This window comes from Eumetopias jubatus, unplaced genomic scaffold (genome assembly GCF_037043125.1).
Source record: "Eumetopias jubatus isolate StellerSeaLion01/CBP00866 unplaced genomic scaffold, mEumJub1_p1.0 scaffold_9, whole genome shotgun sequence".
Taxonomy (NCBI): Eukaryota; Metazoa; Chordata; class Mammalia; order Carnivora; family Otariidae; genus Eumetopias; species Eumetopias jubatus.
The window spans coordinates 52,115,823-52,142,122 of NW_028274815.1; the positions used below are offsets into that span (position 1 = coordinate 52,115,823).

At 49.9% G+C, this 26,300-nt stretch overlaps 1 protein-coding gene across 1 annotated transcript; it reads right to left on the bottom strand.

Moving 5' to 3' along the window:
• Positions 1–421: 421 nt before the first annotated feature.
• VAX2 (ventral anterior homeobox 2) lies at positions 422–25,641 on the bottom strand. The gene is made up of 3 exons (XM_028116120.1): positions 25,404–25,641; positions 7,507–7,694; positions 422–850 (listed from the first exon to the last, which is right to left on the bottom strand). Exons 1-3 carry the CDS (start codon positions 25,639–25,641, stop codon positions 422–424), a joined length of 855 nt encoding a protein of 284 aa, XP_027971921.1.
• Between the last annotated feature and the right edge of the window lie 659 nt (positions 25,642–26,300).

The window sequence follows — 26,300 nt, forward strand, 5'->3', positions numbered from 1 at the left end:
CTGTCAGCCCCCACACGTGTGGAACCCCGATCCCCACCCCGCAACTGTGAACGTGGCTCTCGTGGCTCTCGTGGCTCTCGTTTCCGCCCGGCCCCGGTAGAGAGCCCCAGGCTCAGCGCGTCCTCCTTCCCAGTGAGGAGGAGAGAGGGGGTTGAGAGCCGTGGTGGTGCTGTGGGGACTCTTGTTTCCCTTCTTGTCATTGTTTTCCTTTTATTTCCGTGAGCGGCACACACACGCACACTGCACTCACACACACAAGCTGTGGGACCAAGGCCTTGCGGTGGACAGTCTCTGAGCTGGGGGGCGGCCGGGCCGGCGTGCGCTGGTCCCTGCGCTCCGCGAGCCGGCTCCGGGCGGTCCACGGGGCAGGGGAGGCGGGGGCGTGCGGTGCTTGGGGACTCAGTGTCACGGGGGTGGAGGCTTACACGTTGGCTTTCTTGCCACCGCCAGGGCTGCCTGGTCTCCTGCTGTAGGGCTCGAAGGCCGAGGAGCCGAGTTCATAGCAGGCAGGCAGGTCCAGGAGCGCGGCAGCGGAAAAGCAAAGGGCTGGCCGCGGGGGTGGCAGCGGCGGGGAGGCCGAGGCCGAGGTCACTGGGTTGAGGCACGGAGAGGAGTTCCTGGGGTCACCCGGTGAGGTGCCCCTGTGGCCGGCAGGCGGGCCCAGCGGGCCAGGGGTCAGCGCCAGGAGGCTGGGGGCCCTGGGCACGGACAGCAGGCGGCCCTGCTCCAGCAGCCGCAGGATGTTGGAGGTGGCAAAGGCCTCGGAGGCCGAGGACGACGCCCGCTTCTCCAGGTCTCTGCTCTGGTCTTTCTTCTGCTTGGTGCGGCGGTTCTGGAACCAGACCTTCACCTTGGGGCAGAGGGTGGGGCGGGGTGTCAGGCAGGGCAAAGCAAAGTGGGGGTAGGTGGGAGGAGAAAAGGAGAGGGAGGACATGGAGGGTAAGGGAGTGGGGAGTGGGGGAGCAAGGGTGGAGCGAAAGGGGGAAGAAGAGCATTCAGAGCGTCATTAAGGCCTTCCCACACCAGCCTGCTCTGGGTGAGCCAATAAGGGACCCTGGCCTCCAGCTCATGGACATGGGGTGTGATCTAGAAGGCAGACACAGACTCCTGGTGGACAGCACCCTCGGCCTCGCAGAGTGCTCACCCCATAGAGAGGGGCATGGCCCGAAAAGGGCCAAAGCCCTCTAAAGCATGGGGCCTCGGGCAGCCGCCCCTGCCCGGTGCGAGGACCATCCCACGGCTCCTGGTCTTGACCCCCACACTGCCTCTGAAGTGAGCTTTCTGTCCCCATCTGTTTGAACCTTTCAGCAGCCACCTCCCACCTCATGCCCTACAAAGGCTGCCAGGTTTCTTAACGTGACACCATGTGTGACAGCATACGGCAGGATGTTGAGGGGGGCTTCCAAGGGCCACACTCTCAAACCTGGACAAAGAGGTGCCAAGTCCTCCACATCTTAAGTGAAGCCACCAACAAAAGGGCAGAGAGAGCCCCTTTTCCCAGGTCTATGAGAGGAGGCAGGACCAGCCTCTACCACCACCCAGCACCTGGTGCTCCAAGCCCTGTCCTGGTCTATAGAAGAAACCAGAGGCTGGGAGGGAAGCTCAGTGGTCAGCCCTCCTGGTGCCGGGACTTCCTCCCCACTGTGAGAAGGAGAGGGTGCCCCCTTCACGGAGGGCCAGGAGCAGGCTCTGGAAGAATCATGTGTAAGGACTAGAAAGGCCTGAGAGGAGAGTCTGACGTCGCTCCCCAGCTGGAACACTTGTCAAACCCAGCACTACTGCGCCCAGATTTGTGTCCCAGGAGTACAGAGGCTGGGCTTGCTTCTGGCCTGGAGGTTTCAGGAGGCTGGCAGCTGGCTGGGACAGTGTGTGCCCGCAGGACAAGGCGGGTGCCGCAGAGTGCAGGGCGCACAAAGATAAAGGACGGGGAAGGCTTGCTGGTGGCCTCCAGCTTTGGGACAGTGTAAGGCAGGCCAGCCACTCCTGTGGCTCCTGTGAAGGAGCCCGGAGACAAGGACGAGGAGGCAGGAGTGGGAGGGCTGCCTGGGTGAGGATGAGGGCTCCCTAGGGCGATGCCTCAGGACCCCACCTCCTAGGAGCAACCACCCCTCCAGCGCCCTCAACAGTGAGTCAGGCCTGTTCTGAGTGGGGAAGGGGAGGAAAAGATTTGAAACAGACATGAGTTTGGTGTTTTAAAGTGGACTGGATTGAGTTTCAATGACGGAAGGTAACCAGAAGGTAATGGGATCTACTTGAGATTGATTGATTCATTCATTCGCTCAATCATTCATTCAGCGGATGTGTGCTGAGTGCCTACTACCTGCTGGGTGCTGCCCTCGACGTGGGGAATCAGCAGTGAGGAAAGTAGAGCCAATCTTTGGCGTGGAGGGGACAGCGTGGAGGGGGGGCCGGATGAAGAGGGCAAATGAGAACAGTCGCGACTGGCAAGGGGCAAGAAGGGCTTCAAGCAGTGTCTCTCAAATTATTCGTGCTGAGGAACCACTTTTTAAAGTTTCCAGTCTGTCACAGACCAATGTTTTTGTCAAATACAGTTAAAACGAATTACACGTACTCTCCATTTCTGCACTTAAGCGGTCCTGGACAGATAGCAGTCTGCGGGGGACACCAGCCCGAGAACACCACCTGGAGAGACACTAGTTTGGAAAAAAGCGGGGAGAGGGAGCAGAGGGGACTAGCTTACTCCTGGGGGGCAAACAGCCTCTCTGAAGAGGTGACGTTTGAAGGAGGTACCAGTAAGGGAAGGCCAACGGGCACTCGACCAAATATGGTTGAAGGAGGTGACTGGAAAGAAGAAAACCTTTCTAAGTTTGTCACACCCGGGAACTCCAGGAACGGGTCCCACCAGACCCTCGGGGGAAGGGGCTCTGTGTGTCGCTGGATTCCTCTCCCCTGCTGGGAAGCCCCCTGGCTTCTCGGCCCTGTTAGCAGCCACCCTTGTAGGCCCTAGGCACCAGCCCAAGACCACGCCAGCCTCAGTTTCTCATCTCAAAAATGGGGACAAAAATACCTGGACGGTTGCAGGGATCAGGTAAGGAAGTCCATGTAGATGGCTCCGCATGGTGCCTGGCCCACCCTCCTGTGAGCTCCTGGCTCTGAACTCAGGGGGAAGGACAGACCCAGAAGTCAGGATTCCTGTCCTGGGGAAGCTGAGGGTCTAGGGGGAGGGTGGCACTGACCCACTCCCAGCAACAAAGGGAGTGGCAGTAACAAGAATGTGATCCATAGGGGCGCCTGGGGGGCTCAGTCGGTTAAGTGGCTGCCTTCGGCTCAGGTCATGATCCCAGGGTCCTGGGACCGAGTCCTGCATCGGGCTCCCCGCTCCTTGGGAGTCTGCTTCTCCCTCTGCCTCTCTCTCTCTCTCTTCTCTGTCTCTCATAAATAAATAAATAGATAGATAGATAGATAGATAGATAGATAGATAGATAGATAAATAAATAAAATCTTGAAGAAAAAAAAAAGAATATGATCCATAAGGACTGACAAAGATTTTACAGGGGGTCTTGTCCCGCAGGGGCAGCAGGGAGAGGGACATGTGGGCTGGCCCTGGGTGGGGGAGTCTCCTGGGGAGGCGGGTAAGGGAGGCAGGGGCTAGGGTCTGGCATGCCCATTTCTCGGGCCCTTATGGGCCCCATCGGGGGTTGTCAATCCGGGCTGCACTTTGAGATTATCTGGAGTCATTTTCTTCTAAAGCCTGACGCCCATGCCCCATCCCAGCTCACTAGATCAAAATCTCTACGGGGTGGGGCCTAGGCGTCCATATTTTTAAAATATTTCTGGGTATGATTCTAACGTGTGAACTGTGGTAGAAGGTCCTGGAGCTGCAAAGGTGGGGGAGAGGCACCCTGCCCGTGTACTTCCTATCATCAGTCCCATGGTGCCTAAAGGGCAAATTTATAAGGCTCAGCAAACAAGTAAGAGACAGGCTCAGAGCCTCTGGGCTCATCCCCCCCCCTTTCTTCCAGGAAGCTTTCGATTCCACCACAGGGGCTTTTTTTCTTAAGTAGGCTCCACGCTGGGCTTAAACTCATGACCCTGAGGTCAAGACCTGAGATGAGATCAAGAGCCAATGCTAATGAACTGAGCCACCCAGTTGCCCCTAAAATATTTTTATTTTATTTTATTTTATTTTATTTATTTATTTTTTATTTATTCACTTGCAAGAGAGACAGAGAGAGAACAAGCAGGGGGAGAAGCAGAGGGAGAGGGAGAAGCAGACTCCCTGCTGAGCAAGGAGCCCGATGCGGGACTTGATCCCAAGACCCTGGGATCATGACCTGAGCCGAAGGCAGACGCCCAACCATCTGAGCCACCCAGGCACCCTAAAATATTTTATTTTTAAATAGTCTCTATACCCAGTGTGGGCATTGAACTTATGACCCCGAGATCAAGTGTTGCATTCTCCACTGACTGAGCCAACCAGGTGCCCCAAATATGCCTGCCTTAAATTTTGAGCGTGTTATTTAATTGCTTTGTGCCTCAGTTTCCCTCTCTTTAAAAGCAGAAATAATAAAGGCCTATTCTGGTATTTAAAAAGTGTACGTATTTGACCTTTGTCCCTGGTTCTTGATACAGAGCCCCTAAAACCCTTGGAATTCCTTGAGTGATAGGAGTGTCTTTTGTCACTGATAACAGGCCCCTTTAAGCCACACCTGAGTTGATGCTAACAAGGTGACTCAGTGGGCCTTGCACAGTTTCAGGAGCACTGGTCCCAGAAAGACTACAACCTGTGATTAGAGGTTTGGAGCCCCCACCCCTGCCCTCCTGGGAGGGGATGGGGCTGGCTTATAAAAACTCTTCAACAGTAGGATTCAGAGAGCTTCTGGGTTGATGAGCACGTGACCTAGGGGGGTAGCACACCCAGAAACGGTATAGAAGCTCCTCGAACACCCCCACCCCAGCATCTTGCTCTATGCATCTCTTCCATCTGGCTCTATCTCCCCTGCCACCAAATTGGGCTATTTCTGAGTTCTATCCTTTACAATAAGCCTGTAAATGAAAGGAAAGTGTTTTCCTGAGTTCTGCGAGTCATTCCAACACATTGCCAAACCTGAGGAGGGAGACGTGGGAGCCCCCGATTTTAGAGCTGGCCAGTCAGAAGTACAGGTGGCCCCCGGGGACTTGCACCTGGCACCTGATGGGAGACTGTCCTGTGGGACTGAGCCTTACACCGCATCATCTGTGCTCACTGCAGGAGTTGGCATCAGAACTGCATTGACTAGTTTGACACCCAGCTGGTGAGAGAGAATGGGAGAATTGGTTGCTGTTGGTGTTGGGAAACACCACACACTGGGTGTCAGAAGTGTGGTCGGAAGAAAAACCTCACTCCCCTCCCACAAGGTCTTGGTGAGGACTACATGATTTAGGCCACGTCAAGTACTTAGAGCCTGGTACAGAGGAAGGTCTCCGTAAAGGTTAACTGTGCCTTATACTATCTGCAAGACCTGGGGCTGGGGAGAGAGAAAGGATGGGGTAAGCAAGAGTCAGTGAGTTGAGGATTCACGGAGGGGTCTCTGTTTGCCCAGTTGTGTGCTAAGCTCCCCAAGGAGACCTGAAAAGGAGATGTGGCTTTCAAACACATTCTTGTCCTTGGGAAGTGGGTGCTAGCTGGGGCCCATCACGCCACACACACACACACACACACGCGCGCATGCACACATATACACACACACTTTACCAAGCCATGTGGAAGGGTCTCTTGGAATGAGGTCTTATGGAAGTCTTCCTGGAAGAGGAGGGGTTTGGCCTTGACCATCAAGGGCAGGTACACGTAGGGTGTCTAGGAGGCAGGGCAGGGGAAGGATGACGACCGAGAAGGAGCCTGGGCATCTGAGGTGCCCTTGGAGAGCAGAGCTTTAGGGTAGAGTGTGCGGGCAAAACTAGGCCAGGCAGAGGGCAGTTAGGATAGGGAGGGGCAGGTATCGAGGGGTGACTCTACGCCTGACTTTCCCCCTGGGAGCTCTGGCCTGGCCCAGCCACTGCAGCCCTCTGTCTGGCAGAGCCCGGCTTTCCAGCCTCCGGACCGAGCCTAGCTGCAGCGAAGGCCTCTGCTGGCCCCGGCTGTCTGCAGGGTTGCTCTGGGGACTCAGCAACTGGCAGCAGCAGGAAAAGAGGTCCAGGCGGAGATGGCCCAGGCCCGCAGGACCTCAGCCACACCTGACGTCGCTGCAGGGGTGCCAGGCACCGCGGGGCCTCCCATATCCACCCGCGCCTTCCCCAGGAAGCGCCCCCTTCCAGACTATCTGCCTCCTCACTCCTCTCCTTCGCCTCTTCCCGCTGTAAGTCCTGCTTTGGTCGTTGTCATACACTTATTGACTGAGCTCCCTCATATAGGACATTAACCTACCAGAGCTCTTGCTCAACTAAGGGTCCCTGAGTCAGTCTTTAAAAGCTCCAGGATGGTTGCCGGTTTATAGGTAGCATGAAGATGCCAGACTGCTTGCCCAAGTCCTAGCTCTGGAGCTTATTAGCTGTATGACCTTGGGCATAACCTCCCTCTCCTCCTCTGTAAAATGGGATAATACAGGGAGCTACATCACTGAGTTGCTGGGAGGCATTGGTGAATTTCCATATGCGGAGCCCTCAGAGCAGCTCCTGGGCACACTGAGTACTAGGTGGTCTAATTATCACTATTGTTATCCTGCATCTCTGCTACCAGCTGGAAATGCCTCCATTCACACAGAGTGCAAATGATTTTCCTTTGGGTTAAGCTTATTTATTTATTTTTTTTAAGATTTTATTTATTTGAGAGAGAGAATGAGAGAGAGAGAGAGCGCACGAGAGGGGATAGGGTCAGAGGGAGAAGCAGACTCCCCCGCCGAGCAGGGAGCCCGATGCGGGACTCGATCCCGGGACTCCAGGATCATGACCTGAGCCGAAGGCAGTCGCCCAACCAACTGAGCCACCCAGGCGCCCTGGGTTAAGCTTATTGTTGTTAAAATGCTAAGCCCTTCCTGGGCAAAGGGGGTGTTCAGACTCCTTCCCTCCAGCAAGAACTTCTGAGGCACAGTGGGATCAAGGGTATGTATGGAGGGAATGTATGGAGGGTGGGGAAAGGCCCAGAATGGGGAAAGGCCCAGAATGGGGAAATGAGAAGTCCTCAACCCAATTCTGTAATGTTTTTTCTCTTCCCTGGAATCTTTGCTCCTGGCAAGCCAACCCCTCCCCATCCTTTACTGCAGGGTCCCTCCTGCACCAACACCCCCCTGATCACTGCCTGCATCCTAGACGCCCCTCCTTCCTATTTCTCTGGCCATTTCCCATATTCCACTCCAAAGTGCCTGATGCCTTAGCAAGGCCCCCTGTTGGCCTACACCAGCGCTCTCTTGTCCGCCCTATATTTACTGCTCTGGTTTTCCTCTAAGCTTTTCCCTAACGCATGTCTGAACTCCAAAGCTGGGTTTCCCTGTAGCAGCCCACAGGCCTCATACCCCACAAAGTCCCCAGGCTGCAGGGCAGGGGTGGAGCAGCCTGGCCCTACCGGCTTACCTGGGTCTCGGAGAGGTTCAGCTGGCGGGCCAGCTCGGTGCGCTCCCGGCCCACCACGTACTGACAGCGCTGGAACTCCATTTCCAGGTGGTAGAGCTGCTCGGCCGTGAAGGATGTGCGGGTCCTCTTGGGCCGGTCCAGGTCCAGACCCTTAGGCAGGATGATCTCCCGGATGGTCCCTTTGGCATCTGCAGGGGCCATGAAAAGAGGCCGGTTAGTTCACTAGGTAAGGAGTTAGGCCACCAACAATCATCTTCACAAGAGGCAGTGTGATCTAATGAGGAGCTCTTTGGGCCTGGGTCTGGCTCTGTGACCTCTGACAAGTGGCTTACCCTCTCTGGGCCTAGCTTCCTTAATCACTCAATGCAGTACGTTGTATCTATTCGGCATATATATGTGAATGGGCCTCATTACAAATTTCAAATCCACTGCCATAGTCTGGGCAGAAAGGATTCGCTCTGACACAGCCTGGATTCCGTTCCCTCAGCAGAGTAAAAGGACAAATGGAAAGAGATATACCAAGTCCTCAAGTACAGAGGAGAGGATGGGTTAGAATTGGGTCTGATCAGTCAGGTAAGGCTTACTTACTTACTTACTTACTTACTTACTAGGTAAGGAGAAGATGTCCAGAGCCAGGTCCTGAACCCCGTGGACAGGTGTGCACGCATGGGTGAGCACTCAGTCCACAGACTCTCCTGGGGTCCGCAAAGAGGCTAGCTAGTGTGGGGGGGAGGGCAGCCTGGGGGGCTGGGATCCCCAGGAAAGAGCCCAAGGACCACTGCCACCAATCAAGCTGCTGGGGTGCCTGCCAGAGGGGAGATTTCTACCACTCCCCATGTACCTAGTTCTGAGCAATAGGACCACCCTCCTGGGTCCTACCCCAATACCATCCATGCATAGAGTCTCCAGGATTTTGAAGCCTACTTAAGAGAGGTTGAAAACCTTGCAGCCTACATTCACCGGATATTGCCACTCAAAGAACTGAGAAACAACAACAAAATTTTCGCAAAAGTAAAATATGAATTGGAGGGGGGGCTTCTGTATATACATCAGCTTTAACTATAGGGGCAGAGATGATCCATGTTCACCCTCTAGAAGTGTATGGCAGGGCTGCTCATGTTTTAGGCATAATAAAAGCTGACACCTCTGCTGTGTTTGCTCTGGGCCAGGTACTGTTTTCAGCACTCGAACCCTCCCAATGTCTCAGTGAAGCTGGATTATTATTAGTCCCATTCTACAGATAGGGAAGTGAAGGAACACATTTTAAGTAACTCACCCAAGGCCACACTGACAGTGTTCCATCAGGTCTATAAACAACCTCACTTTACTTTATGAATACCATCTTTTGGTAATACTTAATGATTCAATGGATAGGTTATAATGAAGAGAACTTGGGTCATGGGTATAAAAAAATGGAATCTTTTGGACAGGTTCCTCAGTGCCCTGGAAGGCAGAGGAAAGGACCTGCATTTGGGATGTGCCGTCTGTCAGGGGACTCCTGTGAGCCTCACCACTGTGGATTCTGCTTTTACAATCCCTGCTGTAGAGGGTGACCCTGACCCCTGTCCCTCTGAATCCTCCACCATATGGTTTATGAGATGGTTCTTCCTGGCTCCTGCCAGGGCCCGCTCACATTTCCTCCTCCAGGGTATGTGTTAGCTCCTTGTAGGCTCCTGGCTCGCAGGTCTGGCCCTGCCCTCGGAGGTGCTCAGTCGATCCTGGGGAGAAGCTGGGTCTGGGTCAGGGAATACAGTCACTCTCAGAGGTGGTCTTCCCCTCACTAGGCGTGTCTTGTGAGGGGGCTGGGCAGAGCTCATCAGATGGACATGGGCCCTGCGCTTGAGGTGGTGGTGGGAACCACAGGCCTTTTGGGACAACTCAAGCTTTCCCTGTCTGATACCTTCTACATTCCGAAAAGGTGGGGAGGTAGTATTTGCAACCCCATTGACTGGGTTCCCTTTGCTCAGGTCCTATTATTTCCAGTTGCAAGATCAGTCTCAGAACTTCCTCACAACACCCAAGTGACTCCATCTCTAAAGGCCGTGATTTTTTTTTTAAGATTTCATTTATTTATTTATTTGACAGAGAGAGACCCGAGAGAGGGAACACAAGCAGGGGGAGTGGGAGAGGGAGAAGCAGGCTTCCCGCGGAGCAGGGAGCCCGTTGCGGGGCTCGATCCCAGGACCCTGGGACCCTGACCTGAGCCGAAGGCAGACGCTTAACGACTGAGCCACCCAGGTGCCCCTAAAGGCCTTGATTTTATTAAAAGTGTTCTGGGGGGTGTAGACTGGAAGAAGGGGGGTGTCTGTCATATGTGGTGATAGCAGCTTCACATCTCCTCAGTGAGCCTCCTGGAGACCACCTGAACCTGGGTTCCCGACCACTGGGGTCAAATCACACATGTCCCCCGTCCTTTCCTCTTTGTAGAAGAGCTGAGACAAGCATTCCTGCCTCAGGGTACAGACAAGGTCAGCTCTTCCTAGGTTCAGGGAAGGCAGGAATCGTATAAGAAAGGCAACTTGCCCGCCAGATATCAAAACATGCCACAAAAATAAGCATAGGAAAAGATATTCAACATCGCTAGCCATTTGGGGAAGGCAAGTTAAAACCACAAGAGACACATATTAGAATAGCTAAAATAAAAAATACTGAGAGTTTCAAAGGCTGGTGAGGATGCAGAGAAACTCGATCTCTCATACACTGCCAGTGGGAATGTACATGGTGCAGCCACTCTGGAAAATGACCTGGTGGTCTCTTAAAGGGTTAAACATACACTTAACCATAGAACCCAGTGACCACGCTCCTAGGCCTTCATCCGAGAGAAACAAAATCTTAGGTTCATGACAAAACCTGTATGGCAAAACCTGTACATGAATGTTCACAGATGCTTTATTTATAATAGCTCCCACATGGAAACAAGCCGAATGTCCATCAATGGGTGAGTGGTTAAGCAAACTGGGGTAGAGCTATACCATGGGATATAAGCAATAAAAAGGAATGACTATTGACAGATATGACAATTTGGTTGAATCTCCAAGGAATTCTACCAAAGTCGGCCCCCAAGATTATATAACAATGATCACAATGACAAAGTTATAGAAGAGAACAGATCCATGGTTGCCAGAGGTTAGGTAAGGGAGGGTTTGACTATCAAGGGGTAGCATAAGGAAGTTCCTTGATGGTGACAGAACAGTTCTCGATCTGTGGTGGTGGATATACAGATCTATAAATGTGGTAAAGTATCATAGAACTATATATAAAGACAAAAAAATGAGTGCATATAAAAATGGGTGAAATTCGAGGAAGGTCTGTAGTCTAGTCGATTATATTGTACTGATGTCAGTTTCCTGCTTTTGATAATGTCTTATAGAGGGACACCTGGGTGGCTGAGTCCGTTAAAGTCTGCCTTCGGCTCAGGTCATCAGCCCAGGGTCCTCAGATCGAGTCCCACATCAGGCCCCTTGCTCAGCGGGGAGTCTACTTCTCCCTCTGTATGCCGCTCTCCCTGCGTGTGCTCTCTCTGAAAAATAAGTAAATAAAATCTCAAAACAAACCAAAACTAACTGATAATGTTTTATAGATATGTAAAATGTCACTTTTGGGAGAAGGTGGGTGATGGATACATAGGACCTCTCTGTCAGAACCTCTTTGTACTATTTTTACAACTTCTTGTTGTCAAAAATTATTTCAAAATAAGACATTAACAACAGCAACAAAACATGCCATGAAGCTGCAATGAGGTTTTGTCCACGATGAGGACGAATCCATCGGTGTGAAAAATACAGTAGCATTTCCCCAAAATGCCTCCACATTCCACTTGTGATTTGTAAGGTGATTTTAAATGGTACATAAATAAACATTTGTCATTTTGAAAGTTATGTACTTATTTTAATGTTTACTAGAAAAAAATTTAAACCTATGATTTTATGTGCTTAGGATAAGGCAGAAGTTGGTATTCAATCTTTAATCTTAAAATGTATTATGCTAAAATATTAAGTAAACAGAACATAAATATAACAGAAATGGTGAAGATGATCTTCAAATGACTGAACCGTAGAATCAAGAGTGCACAAGAAGACCCACGTATACATAGTGGTAGAGTTTATAACGGGAGCATTCTAAATGGAAAAAGGTTGGTCTAGTCAATAAATGGAGTTAAGGAGATGGGTGACCATAAACTTAAATTTGGAATAAAATTAAGTTAAATTCCTATCTTTCATCATAAATGACAATAATTTTCAAATGGATTAGAGAGAAAATCGTAGACTATAAAATGATAAAAATACTAAAAGGAAATATAGGATGAAATTTTTATAATCCTGAGCTTGGGAAGAGCAAGATATAAAACTAGAGCTGTAAAGGAAAGACAAAGGATATATCCGACTATATTAAAGCTAACGCCTTTTGTAGGACAAAAGGACTGAGAGCAAGGTAAAATTAAAAGAAAATTTAAGAAAAAACTTTTTGAAATGGTAAAGAAGTTATATATAATGCAATAATAAATGATTTTTAAAAGGAAATAGTCTAGTAGAAAAAAATGGTCAAGTAATTTATCTGGGGCATTTACAGAAAAAGATGTCAAATGACCAATAAACATAAGAAAAATGAGCACAGCTTCACAGAAATCAGGGTGATGCAAATTCACACAACGGAAAATCATTTATCTCCCATAGGACTGGAAAGACATTAATGAATGGTTAATAAATCAGTGATGAACTGTAGGGGATGCCACACTCCCATTCAGTGTTGGTGGGACTGTAAACTGTCACCACCTTTTAAGGCTGCACTTGTCAGGATTAAAGACGCACATAACTTTTGCCCTAGCAATTTTATTTTAGTATATATTTATCCAGAAAAGCATACACTCATGTGCTCCAGAGCATATATAAGAGTGTTTGCTGCAGCATTGTTCAAAATATTGAAATTTTGAAATTTTGAAAGCAACCTCAAGGTTCCCCACAAGAGAAATGGCTGAACAAATCATACTACAAAATAGAGTGCAGCAATTTAAAAGAATGACAAAGTATCTACATGAACTGACATTAAGTGAAAGAAAGCCATAGAATCGTTATTCTATGCAGTAATATCCCACTCATGTAAATGAAACAACTATGCTTATTCAACCATTCAACATCTATTTAATGACCACCTACTATGTGTCAAATACTATTCCAGGGTCTGGAGATATAGAAATGAGCAAAATAAACAAGGTCTTTGTTTCCTTAGATCTTGTACCGTGGACAGAGAAAAATAATACATTTTATTTATTTATTTATTTGAGAGAGAGAGAGAAACAGCACGAGAGGGGAGAGGGTCAGAGGGAGAAGCAGACTCCCCACTGAGCCGGGAGCCCGATGTGGGACTCGATCCCGGGACTCCGGGATCATGACCTGAGCCGAGGGCAGTCGCTTAACCAACTGAGCCACCCAGGCGCCCCAAAAATAATAAACTTTAAAAATGAATATGTATGTAATGACAAATGCTGGGAGGACTATAAAACAAGATAAAGGGATATTACTGACCCTCTCCACATAACCGAAACCCAATAACCACAGCCTGTGTGTGTGTGTGTGTGTGTGTGTGTGTATGTGTGCGCGCGTGGTTGCTATTTTAGCTATAATAGAGAAGACCACTCATCAAAGTTAAGTTAGTGGATAAATCGTGAACGCTGTTCATGTGTTTCCAACCGCTCCCAAGCACATGGTAGGGTTGCACTAATTTTCTACACTTTGAGATTAGATATAACCGTATGACTTACTTTAGCCAAAAAGAAAAGGTGAGGTCACCTGCAGAGGAACACTCATAATTTGCCACACCCCTTTCCTCTCACTGGGATGGCCTGGAAGCAGGAGTCAAAATGGACTGTCATCAGCCTGGATCTCAGAGTACCAAGCTGAGCCTGTGCCCACTTGTGATGGACTTACAATGTGAGTGAGAAATACAGTTGTGTTTTTTTTTTTTTTTAAAGATTTTATTTATTTATTTTACAGGGAGAGACACAGCGAGAGAGGGAACACAAGCAGGGGCAGAGGGAGAGGGAGAAGCAGGCTTCCCACTGAGCAGGGAGCCCGATGCGGGGCTCGATCCTAGGACCCTGGGATCATGACCTGAGCCGAAGGCAGCCGCTTAACGACTGAGCCACCCAGGCGCCCCCAGTTGTGTTTTGTTAAAACTCAAAGATTTGGGGTTGTCTTGGAGGCAAAACCTAGCCCCCTGGACAGAGCACCCTTCCCTGAATTATTCCTTTTCTGGGTTGAGTTTGGGGGAAGCACCTGGAAGGAGGGACAGCTTTAATTCCAGGGCCTCCTTGTGGGTAGGGACTCGTTAGGGTGAAAATGCATGAGTCTAAAGGGAATGACTCCTGAGGCTTGCTGCCTTTCTGGTCTCCTCAAAGAGGGGTGAGCCCTAGGGGGATGGGAGAGGGTGATTCTGTCCCAGGAGCCTTTGCCTTGGGAGAGGTGGTCATTCCTGTCTGATAATGGCTAGCCAATGCCCCTGACCTCTAGGACGAAATATTACCCACTCCTGGTCCCTCTCCCAGTAGACTCCCGCAAAGCCCTACCTGATTCCATCTCCTAGCAGCCGGGTAGTTCCTTTGCACAACAAGCTGGTAATGTGCTGATTTTTATGTGTGACAAGGCCCTTCCTGCCTAATCTACAATGTGATTATTATAAAAAATGCCTTATGGAAAATTCATCATCAAGTTGATTGGGAAAATTGAAAATGGAAGAATAGTGAAGAAACAATGTGAAAGAAGAGGAGAAACTGCTTGTATTACCACCCAGCAGAACATATTACAAATCTACAGCAACTAAATGGTATGATGCTGGCACAAGAGTCTGGAAGCAAATCTATGCATATTTGAGGATTTCTATATAGAAGACATTTCAAATTAGCAGGAGGAAAGATAGGATTATTAAAGACCTGGCTTTTGGACAATTAGCTCATTATTTGGAATAAAGTAATTTATGTCACACTGTGTGCAAAAATAAACACAAGATAGATGAACATTTTTCATATAAAAATAAGCTCCAAAAATTGAAGAAAAACATACACAATTTTTTAAAAGGAAAATAAAGGACAGATTTGAGTACCTAGAAATAAAAACTTTTGCAGGATGAGAGACAGTTAAAAGACAAACAACAGATTAGGAGAAAATATTCATAATACATGCATAAGCAGAGTCCTAATATCTGGTACAAACAGCCTCTAGAGACTGAGATGAGTAAAGTCAAGCAGTGGGAAACTGAGCAAATTTATGAAAGGGTTATTCAGAGAAGTAGAAATGCAAGTGTCTAATAACTATGAAAAAATACTCAAGCTCAAAGGGAATCAGAGAAAATCAAAGTTAGAACAGCAAATGAGATCGTTTTTTTCTTTTTCCAGATGCCACATTTTATCTATCAGCCTGAAGAACATGTGCTGGCAAAAATGAGGGAAAATATAGGTTCTCTCAAACTCCGTTGTTAAGAATATTTGTAGAGGACAATTTCACAATGCCTAGCTAAATTAAAAAGTGCATAATTCCATTGTCCTAGAAATCTGATAGAGGTTTCTACTCCAGAGAAATATTGATACACTTTGATAAAGACAGACTCACTGTGGCATAGTTTGTAAGAGAAAAATAAAGGAAAAAGTTCAATGTTTATCACTGGAAATATTGTTAATAAAATCACAGTATTAGTCATGCCTTTGGCTTTTATGTAGACGTTAACAAGAATGAAGTACATCCCTCTATACTGACCTGGATGGATGTCCCTTATATACTACTATATAAAAACAGCAAGTATGTACAAACCTATTTTTATAAAGAACAAAAAGTGAGACTAAGACTACACTCGTGTGTGTGTGCGTGTGTCTGTGTGTGTGTGTCTGTGTGTACTTGTGCCCACATAGGATCAAGTCTGCAGGATGAACACCTCTCTTCTGTTCACTGTTCAGGAGTGGAAGCATGAGGGAGGAAAACCTTTCCCTAATCTTACCTTGTGTACATTTTTGTTTGGTTTGTTGCAAAGACTATATAACAAAATTGAGTTTTATATTTGGTTGGAGGAGAACTTTCTAACAGAGAACTAAAAGCCCCAAGACAAATGACCATTAGATATGATTACAATTTAAATTTGAGTTCAGAAAAAAAAAACCTCAAAAAAAACTTTTTTTTAACCTCACAGCAAATTTTTAAAAAAGAAAAAGATTTGGGCATATTTGCAACACATGTCACAGAAAAAGGGATTACTTCTTTGGTATGAAAATAGCATTCACAACTATAAGAAAATAATAAACCAATACAGAAATAGCTAAGCACATGAATTAAAAAGTCACAGAAGAGGAAATTAAAATGAAGAATAAGTATATGAATATAGGCTCACTAGTAATTAAAAATGCTAATAAAAATAATATATTTTTTTCACTTGAAAAGACCTCTAAAAGATTCAGTATACCTAGGTTGGAAGGATGGGGAAAATGGCACTTTTATACACAATTGCTGGGAGTATACATTTTTGGCGTGAAATTTGGAAATATCTGTCACAATTTTAATATGATATATGTGAAATGCTTATTATTTTTAAAATTTTTATTATTATTTCAAACATATACAAAATTGGAGAGAATAGTGTAACAAGCTCTGATATACCTATCCCCCAACTGCAACAATTACAGATTCAGGAACAATCCCGTTTCTTCTCTATCCTCATAATTTTAAGTAAATCTCAGACATCATATCATTTCATCCAGAAATATTTCTATATGTATCTCTAAAAAAGACGTCCTTTAAAAAAACAACCACAGTACTACTGTAACAACCAAAATCATTACCAGTCATTCCTTAATATAAAAAAGTCCTACATGTTTCCACATTTTTCAGATTGTCTCATAAATGAGACTTTAAAAAACCATTTGTGCCAACTGGGATACAAAGAAGCTCACTGATGCATTGTTTGTAGTGATGGAAAAGTAGAACCAACCTAAATATCCATCAATAGGGGACAGGTTAAATTAATTATATCTGCAGAATGGAATACCATGCAGCTGTTACAAAGAACAAGTCAGTTCTAGACAGCAAGATGTCGACAAATGTTTATAAAATGGAAAAAATTTTGCAAAAAATTCCCACTTTTGTAATATATAACTTATATATTTATATTTTTCAATTAGTAGAGAAAGTTTGGGAGGTTACATCCTGGGAGTGTACATGCTTTATGGGGGGAAAAAATGAAGAAGTTTCGATTTATTTTTTTTTAAAGATTTTATTTATTTATTTATTTGAGACAGAGAATGAGAGAGAGAGAGAGAGAGCATGAGAGGGGGGAGGGTCAGAGGGAGAAGCAGACACCCCGCTGAGCAGGAAGCCAGTTGTGGGACTCGATCCCGGGACTCCAGGATCATGGCCTGAGCTGAGGGCAGTCGCTTAACCAACTGAGCCACCCAAGAGCCCGAAGAAGTTTCAATTTATACATGATATAGCAAAACAGCATGGTTGGTTTTGTAATTGGAAAGTTATTTTATACATCAGAAAATAAAAGGCATCAGAAACAAATTAGGAGGAAATTATAAGCTTAAAAAAACTGCAACACATATTGAAAGCAATGAGCTACTATCCTTAATGCTGAGTTTCTAAAATCAGTAAGGAAAGGAATATTTGAAAATTCAAAATGGTCAAAGGAAATGAGTTAATAGATAACACCAGAAGAAATATACTGGCCAATAAATATGAAAAGATAGTTAACTACACTAATAATAAATGAAATAAAAATTAGAATGCCAATGAGGTACTATTTATCACCTATACCATTGACAAAGATAAAAAAGATATGTAATGCCCAGTATGGGCGGAGGGAGAAGATGAGGTTATAAACTACAAAGAACAAGATGACAATATGAGGGTATAAATTGCAAAGAACAATTTGACAATATCTATCAGGATATACAGTACAAACCGTGATGGCAAGATTTGGAGATACAAGCACTTTCAGGCATCACTACCTACTGAGGCTGGGACAGGGGTGGGTGGGGTAACCTGCTTTTAGGAACTTCCCTGACATATACCTACATACGTGGAAATGACCAAGAAGGAGTTTACTTATTGCATCATTGTATATAATAGCAACATATAAGAAAAAAGCTAAATGTCCACCAATAGGACATGGATTATACAACATACATTATGGTCCACCTAGTCCATAGAAATGGAATACTATGCATCTGTGAAAAACCTAAAAAGAAATTCTTTACATCCCCAAATATACTGGTAAAAAACAGCAAGGTGCTGAAAAATATACAGAGATGTCACCAATATGAGTAAATAAATAAATAAATAAAAGCAAGAAAAAATAATATAGCGGTCCTGATTTGCATAAGCATGAAACTGTTTTGGAAGGAGAAACTAGAAAGTAAAAAAATGGCTGCCTTGGAGCTGGGTGGGAACTGGAAGACGGAGGGTAGGGATGGGAGAGATTTTTCACTGTGAACGTAAAACAGCAACACAACGTTTTGAAGTTCGAATCATAGGAGCTAATTACTATTTTCGAATTAAACAAAACACGTTTTTAAAAACTGTCGTGTGTGTAAACCTTTTGAAGCAGCAATTGCACTGCTAGGAATTTATCTCACGGAAACACTCAAGTGCGCAAAGACCCGTGCCTTGGGAGTTTATTCCACAGTGTTTCCATTAGAGAAAAACAACCGGGACATCCCTCCAGAGGTTGGGAGAATTCGGGCTTTCCCCAACCGAAGGGATACTTTCGGTTCCGTCGCGGAACAGCGCGAAATGGTTGACCCGAAAAGATGACCCCTGCGGATTAAATGTGTTTAAAAGGGAAGTTGCAAAACAGCTTCTGTAATAGGATTCGGCTTTTGCTAACTTTTGTACGCGAGAGTGGGAAAATCTCCTGGAAGAACACACCCGAAACGGGGCACCGTGGCCATCTGGGGGAGCCTTCTACCGCTTCGGGTTTGGTTTGGTTTGGTTTACGTTGAGCCCGGAGGGCTTTTTGAAATTCAATCTTCTGTCTACGGTGCGAGCGTGGCCCTGGCTGCCCGCAGCCGCACCAGTCCACGCGGTGCGCGGTAGCAGGAGCAATACATGTAGCAAACACAGGCTTAGGTCACCCAGTGATTTTAAGCTCCAGCGGATGGCTGGAGGCCTGTGAATTGAGCGCGGAGGAGGGGCGCGGATTTAGCTATTGCTGTTTCTTCCGCACCCCCTGGCAGGCTTTGCGGGCGGAACCTCACGCTAACAGCCGCAGAGGGGCGGGAGACTCACTACCGACCTCACCGCCCTGCGCCTCGCACGACCTCCTGCTCCAGCCGGGACCGGCCTCTAGGCGGCCTCCCCAGCTGGCCCTGGGGACCCAGCTACGAGTCAAAGAAACATATTTGAGGTTTTCCAAGTTTTCTATTTCGGTGGTTCCCAAAGTACAGGGCTCCACAAAATTCCAAAAATATGGCATTGGCAATCTTATGTTTTAACAATTATCTTGTGCTCTGGCACCATCACCATTTCATAGAAAGAACAGTATTGCAACGTCAAAAAATGAGGATGTCATCTCAGAACGAACGTTGTTCCCGGGGAAGGGCGTTGCAGTCTTCTTCCTAATGAAATACGCGACCTTGACAGTTTTGTCTCCTTTCATTCACTCCACAAATATTGACTGTGTACTGTGCGCTAAGAACACATCTGGGGAGATCGTGGATTTGGCGGGCGGGGGGACCTCTTCCGTGGTCCTGGCGCGGCATCAGGACCCGGGCTCCGGGCACCTGCCTCGCTTGAATTTAGCGCAGGCCTCTCTTCCCCGTGGGGGCGGGTCGGGAACCCCGCACTTCCCAGTGGCCGAGACAGTCTCTTGTTTGGGAAGCTGAGCGCTAGCAGCTCCTGGCACTTAGTAGGTATTGACTGACGTTTGTGTAAAGAATCAACAAGTGAAGGGCAAGATCGCAGGAGAACGTGGGAGAGAGAGATGGTTCGAGAGGCCTTTGTGGGCCCCAACTAGCACCTAACAGCTGACCCCCCACCCCTCCCCAGCCCCGGCTGCGTTCGAGGTCCTGGCTTTCCCACATCCATGTCCGCTCATCTGCTTTGTGGACCAGATCCGGTCCGGCGGCTGCCACTTCTATCAGCATTGTTCAATGCCGCCCTGGCACCCTCAGGCCGTCCAAACCCCCTCCTGGATGCTGTGGGGGACGAAGCAGACGCCTAGACCACCCAGCTCCCAGGGATTCCTAGGCAGGCCCACTCAGCCTCGGTGTCCTCTATCAGAATTTCTCAAACTGGGGTAGGGAACTTGGCGGGATACACTGCTGTGCAACCCGCTACCGACTTTATGAGGAATAAAGCCAATCTTTTATTTTTTTAAAGATTTATTTATTTATTTTTAGAGAGAGGGAGAGGGAGACAGAGTATCAGGCGGACTCTGCGCTGAGCCGGGAGCCCAAGCACGTCTCAATCTCATGACCCTAAGATGAGGACCTGAGTGGAAACCAAGAGTGGGATGCTTAACCAACTGCCTCACCCAGGCGCCCCAAACCAATCTTTATTTTATATTAAGCAAACAGGAAATAGAAGAATAATTAATATGCTTCCTGTGCCCCCCCCCATGCAAGTCAAAGAAATATAGGGAGGGATCTCGGGGCCAGTATGGCCCCAGCCTCAGTCAGGGGTAATCGAGAAAATGGCCCAGAGCTAACAGGACCCCTAAAGGCTCTCTCTCCCTACATATGGTGCACAATGGGCCAATGCCCCAAACCGGAGCCGTCCCTTGACCTGTATCAGCCCAAGGACAAACACACCCATGATCCCCTCCCTCCCCTCCAGGGCAAGTACTCACTCACAGTCCCAGCCTCCTTGCCCAGGGTAGAGGGGCTGGAGGTGGAGGAGGTAGGGAAGCACCTAGAAGCTCTGACTCTGCAGGCGTGTGTGTGTGTGTGTGTGTGTGTGTGTGTGTGTGTGTGTGTGTGTTTGCACGTGGGTGCACACGCGGGAGACGCGGCAGTGGGGCCACAGGCACTGGAACCCAAGCTATGGCCCAGAACAACAAAAATAGCACGAGAACACAAGGAGCCTTGCGTAGTTCCCTGAAAATGCAAACAGTGCACGCAAGACACATCAACGAGACGACACATTTGGTTGCGGGGGCTGCTTCCGTGTGGGTGTTAGGGTGGGGGAGGGCGCATGTATATAAAGGGAAAAATAAAGACCGAAAGGATGGCACCCAGTCCAGACCCTTAATGAGAATGTGGGTCCTTCTGCCAAAACAAAGCAAAAGGAAAAACATAGTAAATAGAAAACAAAACAATCCCAGGCAAATAAAAAAAGAAACCTAATACATCTGCACAAGCCCCCAAACTAAAAATTAAAATAAAACCAAAATTCCAAAGTGCGGTCCCCTGCATGAACCATTCAAACCTTTCAGCTGCTGCCTGGGGCCTGGTCCTGGGTAACCGCATCTATTAACATACTCTCCTGGAGGCTAGGGTCCTGAGGTCCACAGAAGGTCCAAGAGCTGGGACTCAAAATCCGGTGTTCATTTAGATACAATGATCTGCCCCATCTTCGCCCTTGCCAAAATGCCCGCTGGGCAAGTGGGCAGGTGTGCCCTTGCGGAGCTGCTGCGACTTGTAGGGTGGGGCCTGCAAGGTCAGGGCTGAGCCGCTGTATGTCCAGGGGCTTCTGTAAATCCAAGTAGAAAGTGAGCAGATTCAAAGTGAAGCTGAGCCCAGATCTGACTGCTGGAGGGGGGAGTCTGTTCCCCTCCAGGCCGCTCTCAGCTCAAGCCCCAGAAGCCTTGGCCCCTTGCCCAGCGTCTTTGGATGAGTCTGGCAGCCAGGGCCCTGCCTGGTTGTATGCTGTTGTGCCCTCTGTAAGCGTTCAGAGTTTCCCTCTTCTGGACCACACCAGCACTGCCCCCACTAAATTCAATGCCTCCCTTCCCCACACCCACATCCAAAGCAAGAATTGCCAGAAGGAGCCAAAGGCCCTGGTCTTCCTGGGTTTTCTTATGTCCTTAGCCACCAGGTGCATCCATCAGGTTCCCAGGTGAAAGCATCTCAGCCAGTGACTGGTGGTGTGGGGGCCAGTTGTTCACCCAGAAACAGAAGTGTGGAAATGAGGAGGGGAACTCCTCAGTTTTCACAGCAGGGGAGCGCTCTGGGGGCAGCCCTGATCCTGTTTCACCGGGTCCAAGGTGCTCACACTGGGTTGAGGACAGAGGATGCAGCCAGAATGGGGTTTTGACACCCAGAGGTGTAAGGGACCACTTGGGATGAGCAGGTAGCGGCGCTGAGCACTGTTCATAAAAGTGGGTGACGCTAGCAGACGACCCTGCCGGCTCTATCCAGAAGGGCTGTTGAATTTGCATCCGGATTAATCTGGGAATCACACAGGCGCATTTGAGTGCGCGGGTGTGAGCACAGATTGTGAGGTTGCTGGAAGTTTTGGGTCAAAGTTGGTCCACGTCTTCTAACTGCTGGCATCCCGGCTCCACCGAAAAGGCCATGGCATCTGGTCTGCACTGTGCGGTCAGAGCCACGGCTGGGAGGCGGTCTGTCCAGCTGCCTCGGGCTCGTGGTTTGCGCACCCTTTCCAAATACAAAACAAAAGGATCCCCCATCCATGCTCCTCACTGACCAATGGGCTGCGCACGCAGAGGTGTGCAGTGGCCTACGCGGCAGTCTGGTCCAGTAGAAGCGTGGCTGGGTACGCTGAGGGCTGTGCGGGCATGCCTGTTGTGCACACACGCCTGTCATCCTTGCCGAGTTGTTTGCATCCATGTGCGGCCTGAAGCGGCCTCCATTTTGAGGTGGGGATGCAGCAAGGTCGGCCTCCCTGGCTCCCTGACCCGCATTTCGCAGAGGGAGCAGGAAACTTGAGCGATTGGTGGAGTGAGGGTTCCTCAAGGGGATTGGGGAAGGCCACACCTCGTGGTCTGCAAGGTGGCACTAATCCTCCTTTCCACAGCCGGCTCTCAACCCCTTGGCTGCTCACCTCCCAACTCAGGGGCAGCATTTTGCCAAAGCAAAAAGACACCAAGTCCCCTACAGGGGTGTGAACTGAGCTGGGAGAGGCTTCTGAGGAAGGAGGCCCATTCCCTGAGTGGTTTGTGGGTCACCTCAGAGCGCACCCCTTTCATTCAACAGAATATTTTTGGAGATACTGCTGGGTGTTTGCAATTTTATAGACATCACCTCTGACCTTTAGCACTGACTTTCAAAGTGATAGCTGTGGGTTTCTGTGTATAATGAGGAAACTGAGGCACAGAGGGGCAAAGAAACTGGCTCAAATTTAAAGGGCCGGTATTCCAAACCAAATTCATTTAATTCCAGTACACACAGTTTCCTTCTATTCCGCTGTGCCTTGGAACTCCCCCCAACAGATCAGTGTGGAAAAGAAATAGAAAGAAGTGCAAAGACCCAGAGGAAGTGGGGTTCTTTTCCAGAATTCTCACCCCAACAGCAACCTAACAGTCTGCGATGGCAAACACCTCCCTTCCACCTTTTTATGATTTGCTCCAAAAGTACTTTGAGAGGATGTGTCCTGGGAGGTCAAGGGCAAAATGGACTCTCTATTTAAAGCACACTGGAGGACATTCATCCTGAGGCCAAGGCACTACAGACTTCCCTTGACCAGTGCCAGGACTTTCATCTGTCAGAGCCTCTACCCTGAGCCCTGGTGGGGCCAAGAGTGACGCAGGTGACCCTGGCTAGGAGGAATTAGGGCTAAATGACATGCCAGGTATCTCAGGCCTGAAATAACCTCTTTTTCATTAAATGAGAAAGGGCAGAGGGATTTATGAGGGCCTTGTTTACCTTTCATTCCTTTTAGGTGTATAAATACACCCTCCATGCTGTATTTCGATTTTATTGTACAAATATAATGACATTGCTGTATGTGCATACATGCATTTATAAAAGTATATCTCCTGACCATGCACACAAGCTGCCCCACATACAGTGTGTGTGGGGGGGGGTTGCCCATCTCTGTCCAGCTGTGGGTTGCTCCTAGCACGGGAGGCCTCCATGCTACGTCCCTCCGACCTTCTTTGAATCTACACCTGGGAGTTCTTAAACTGGCCATCTGTACACAGAATTTATTTATTATACATGCAGAATTAGTAGAGTGGAAGGGATGATAGGTGGGCATAAAACTCACAATTGTCCAGAACTCACAAATACCCACAGATGGGGCTTGAGGTGGTGAGTGTCACAGGCAGGGACTTGAGAGTCTTAATCTGGGAGTGTGGGTTTAAGGAGATGATTTCTTCATTTCTGGAAGCCCTGCAGATTTTCTCAATGGAACGCCAAGCTAGCTGCTGACACCCTGTATTCAGGACACCCTACAGTCTACGAGAAGGGATCTAATTTAATCCCAGGTGCCCAACAGGTCCACACACCTGCTGGAATTGCTGCTGGGTGGGGACCATCCTCATACACAGTCCTGTAACTGCCTGACCCAAGCCTGCCCTCAGAACAGCATTTAACGCCCCATCTTTAGGTGACCACACCTGACACCAGGAGTGTTTCCAGAAGACCAGGGTCCTTGAGTCTGTGTCCAAGACAGTCATCAGTCGACTTTACATTGGGCTGCCTCAATGCTCAACACTGGCCCTGTGCCCCATTCCCAGAGCCACCCAAACCCAGCTGCTGTGGGGGAGGCTGTGCGAAACCAGGCCAACCTGTCCCTGTCTGTGTGTGGGTGGCCTAGGTCAGATCAGACAAAGTCGGGATCCTGGTGCTGGAGTGTCCTGGGGCCAGCGTGAAGCTGGTTACCCTTCCGCAGGCCGTGGTGGCGGGGGAAATCAGCTCTGGCCGTTGGACTCCTAAAGCCTCGCGGCTTGTATGACGGCGCTCAGGAAGCAGAGGCAATAAAAGGGCAGCGGGAGGAAGCCGGGCCAGGGAGTTGGAGAAGGAGGCCGGGGGGGGGGGGGGGCTGTTACCCGCGTGTGGCCTCTCCTGGTTGCTCGGTCTGCGGGTGCCGGCGCTCCAGACCTCAGGCTCCCAGGGACCGGCTAACGGCGAGACCCCCGGAATCCCCTTCCTCCTCCCATCTCTCTGGGCGAGGCCCGGATCCGGCGAAAGCTGAGTCTAAAGCTTCGCGTGAGGCTGGCTTTGGGGGTCGGGGAAGTCTCAGCCTCGCAGAGAGGAGGCCAGGCAGAGCTGGGTACGCGGGCGCACTCCAGAAGCGCTGGCACGAAAAAGGGACTGAGGAGAGCTCGGCAGAGAGAAAAGGCCAGGAAAGAAGAGAGGAGGGCGAAGGGCGAGGGAGAAAGGGAGAGCCGCGACAGGCCAGGCCGCGAGAAGGCCGCACCGAGAGCCGGCTGGGCCCAGGCGCCGCGAGGAAGTTGGAGCCGAAAGAGCGAAGCCCAGGCCGGCAAGCGCCGCGCACGCCGCCCTCCGTGTCGCGGTGCCCTCTCCCGGGAGCAGCCGGTGCGGTCTGTGTCGCTGGGAATGGGAAACGAGGCTGGCCAGGCGGCGGGGAAGCGCCGGCCTTTTCCTGCCGTGGTTCCGGACGCTGGTCCCTCCTCGTCCTGACCCCGCCGAGCGCTCGTGACGCTTTTCTCCGCACCCGCCGTTAGGGACGTGGGGCGGGGACTGGCTCTCGGCATCCCGCACTCGCGTCTATGCCCTCGCCACCGTAACCGGCTGGGATGGGCCTAGGGTGAGCGGCCGGCCCGAGAGGCTGAGAACTGTAAGGCAGTGACACGGGGATCTCTTTGGTCCCACTCGCCGCTTTGTCCCCTGCACTCAGCTCAAGGTTCAGCACACAATAGACGCTCAGAATAGTATTTGCTGAATGAATGACTGAGTGATGACTGACTGGTTGAGTATATGAATTGGGCGGTGGAGGCAGCAGAAGGGGTAGGGTGGGGGTCCGGTGGGCCAGCGCCGCGAGCTGTCCGCTTACCTCGCACCAGGATGCGGCGGTAGTGGTCTGCCTCACCGAGCCCGGGGTGGCCGTCGCTGTCGGCGCCGCTCTCCCTGGAGCCCTCGGGGCTAGAAGCAGAGGTCCCTGCAATCTCCCTTGGACTGCGGAGGCCAGCATCAGCACCCGAGTCCTCCGCTCCGCCTCTGTCCCCGCCGCGCCCGCCGCGCGCCTCCCGGCGTGCGGGTCCGCGGTCGCGCTCGGCGCCCCCATCGCCCATGCCGGCTGCCACCGCCGCCTTCGCCACCGCCTGGCCAGCCTACGCTAGCCCAGCCCGCGGCTCCCCGCCCCTCGTACCCCCCGCCCAACTCCTCCTCCTCCGGCCCCGCCCCCGCCCCCGCCCGGCTGCTCCACCAATCCCTGCTGATTGGGCGGGAGTCGTGGTTCTCCGACTCCCAGCAACTTCGGAGGTAGCTGCGCGGGGCGGGTGGGAGGGTGGCCCCACTCCTCTACCCCTAGTCTAGCCCCACATCCAGCTCGGCAGAGGGAGGCTGGAGCGGCCCTGAGGTGCTGTCCTACGTCCTCCCCTAAAGTTTATCAACTCCCTCCCTCCTAACCCTCGCCTACTCTCCTCCCCACTCCCTTCGTCCCCGGGGAAGCGCCGGCTCCGCGCTCTGGCTCTTTCAGCGGGATCAATAACCATAGTGCTCCAGAAAGGCGACCCTAGAGAGACCAAGCAGAAAGGAGGTTGTCCTTGCTCGGCGCTTGGCGGGGTCGGGGGCTGGAGGCAGGGACTCGGCCTGGGGTTCAGTGCTCCACCCCGCCCCCAGACTCATACCTCCACCCACACTCACGAACACCGACCGCAGGCCGGTCCTGGCGCTCCTGGGAGAGCAAGGCCTGGAATGTGGTCAATGAGCCTGAGTGAGGCCAGGGGAC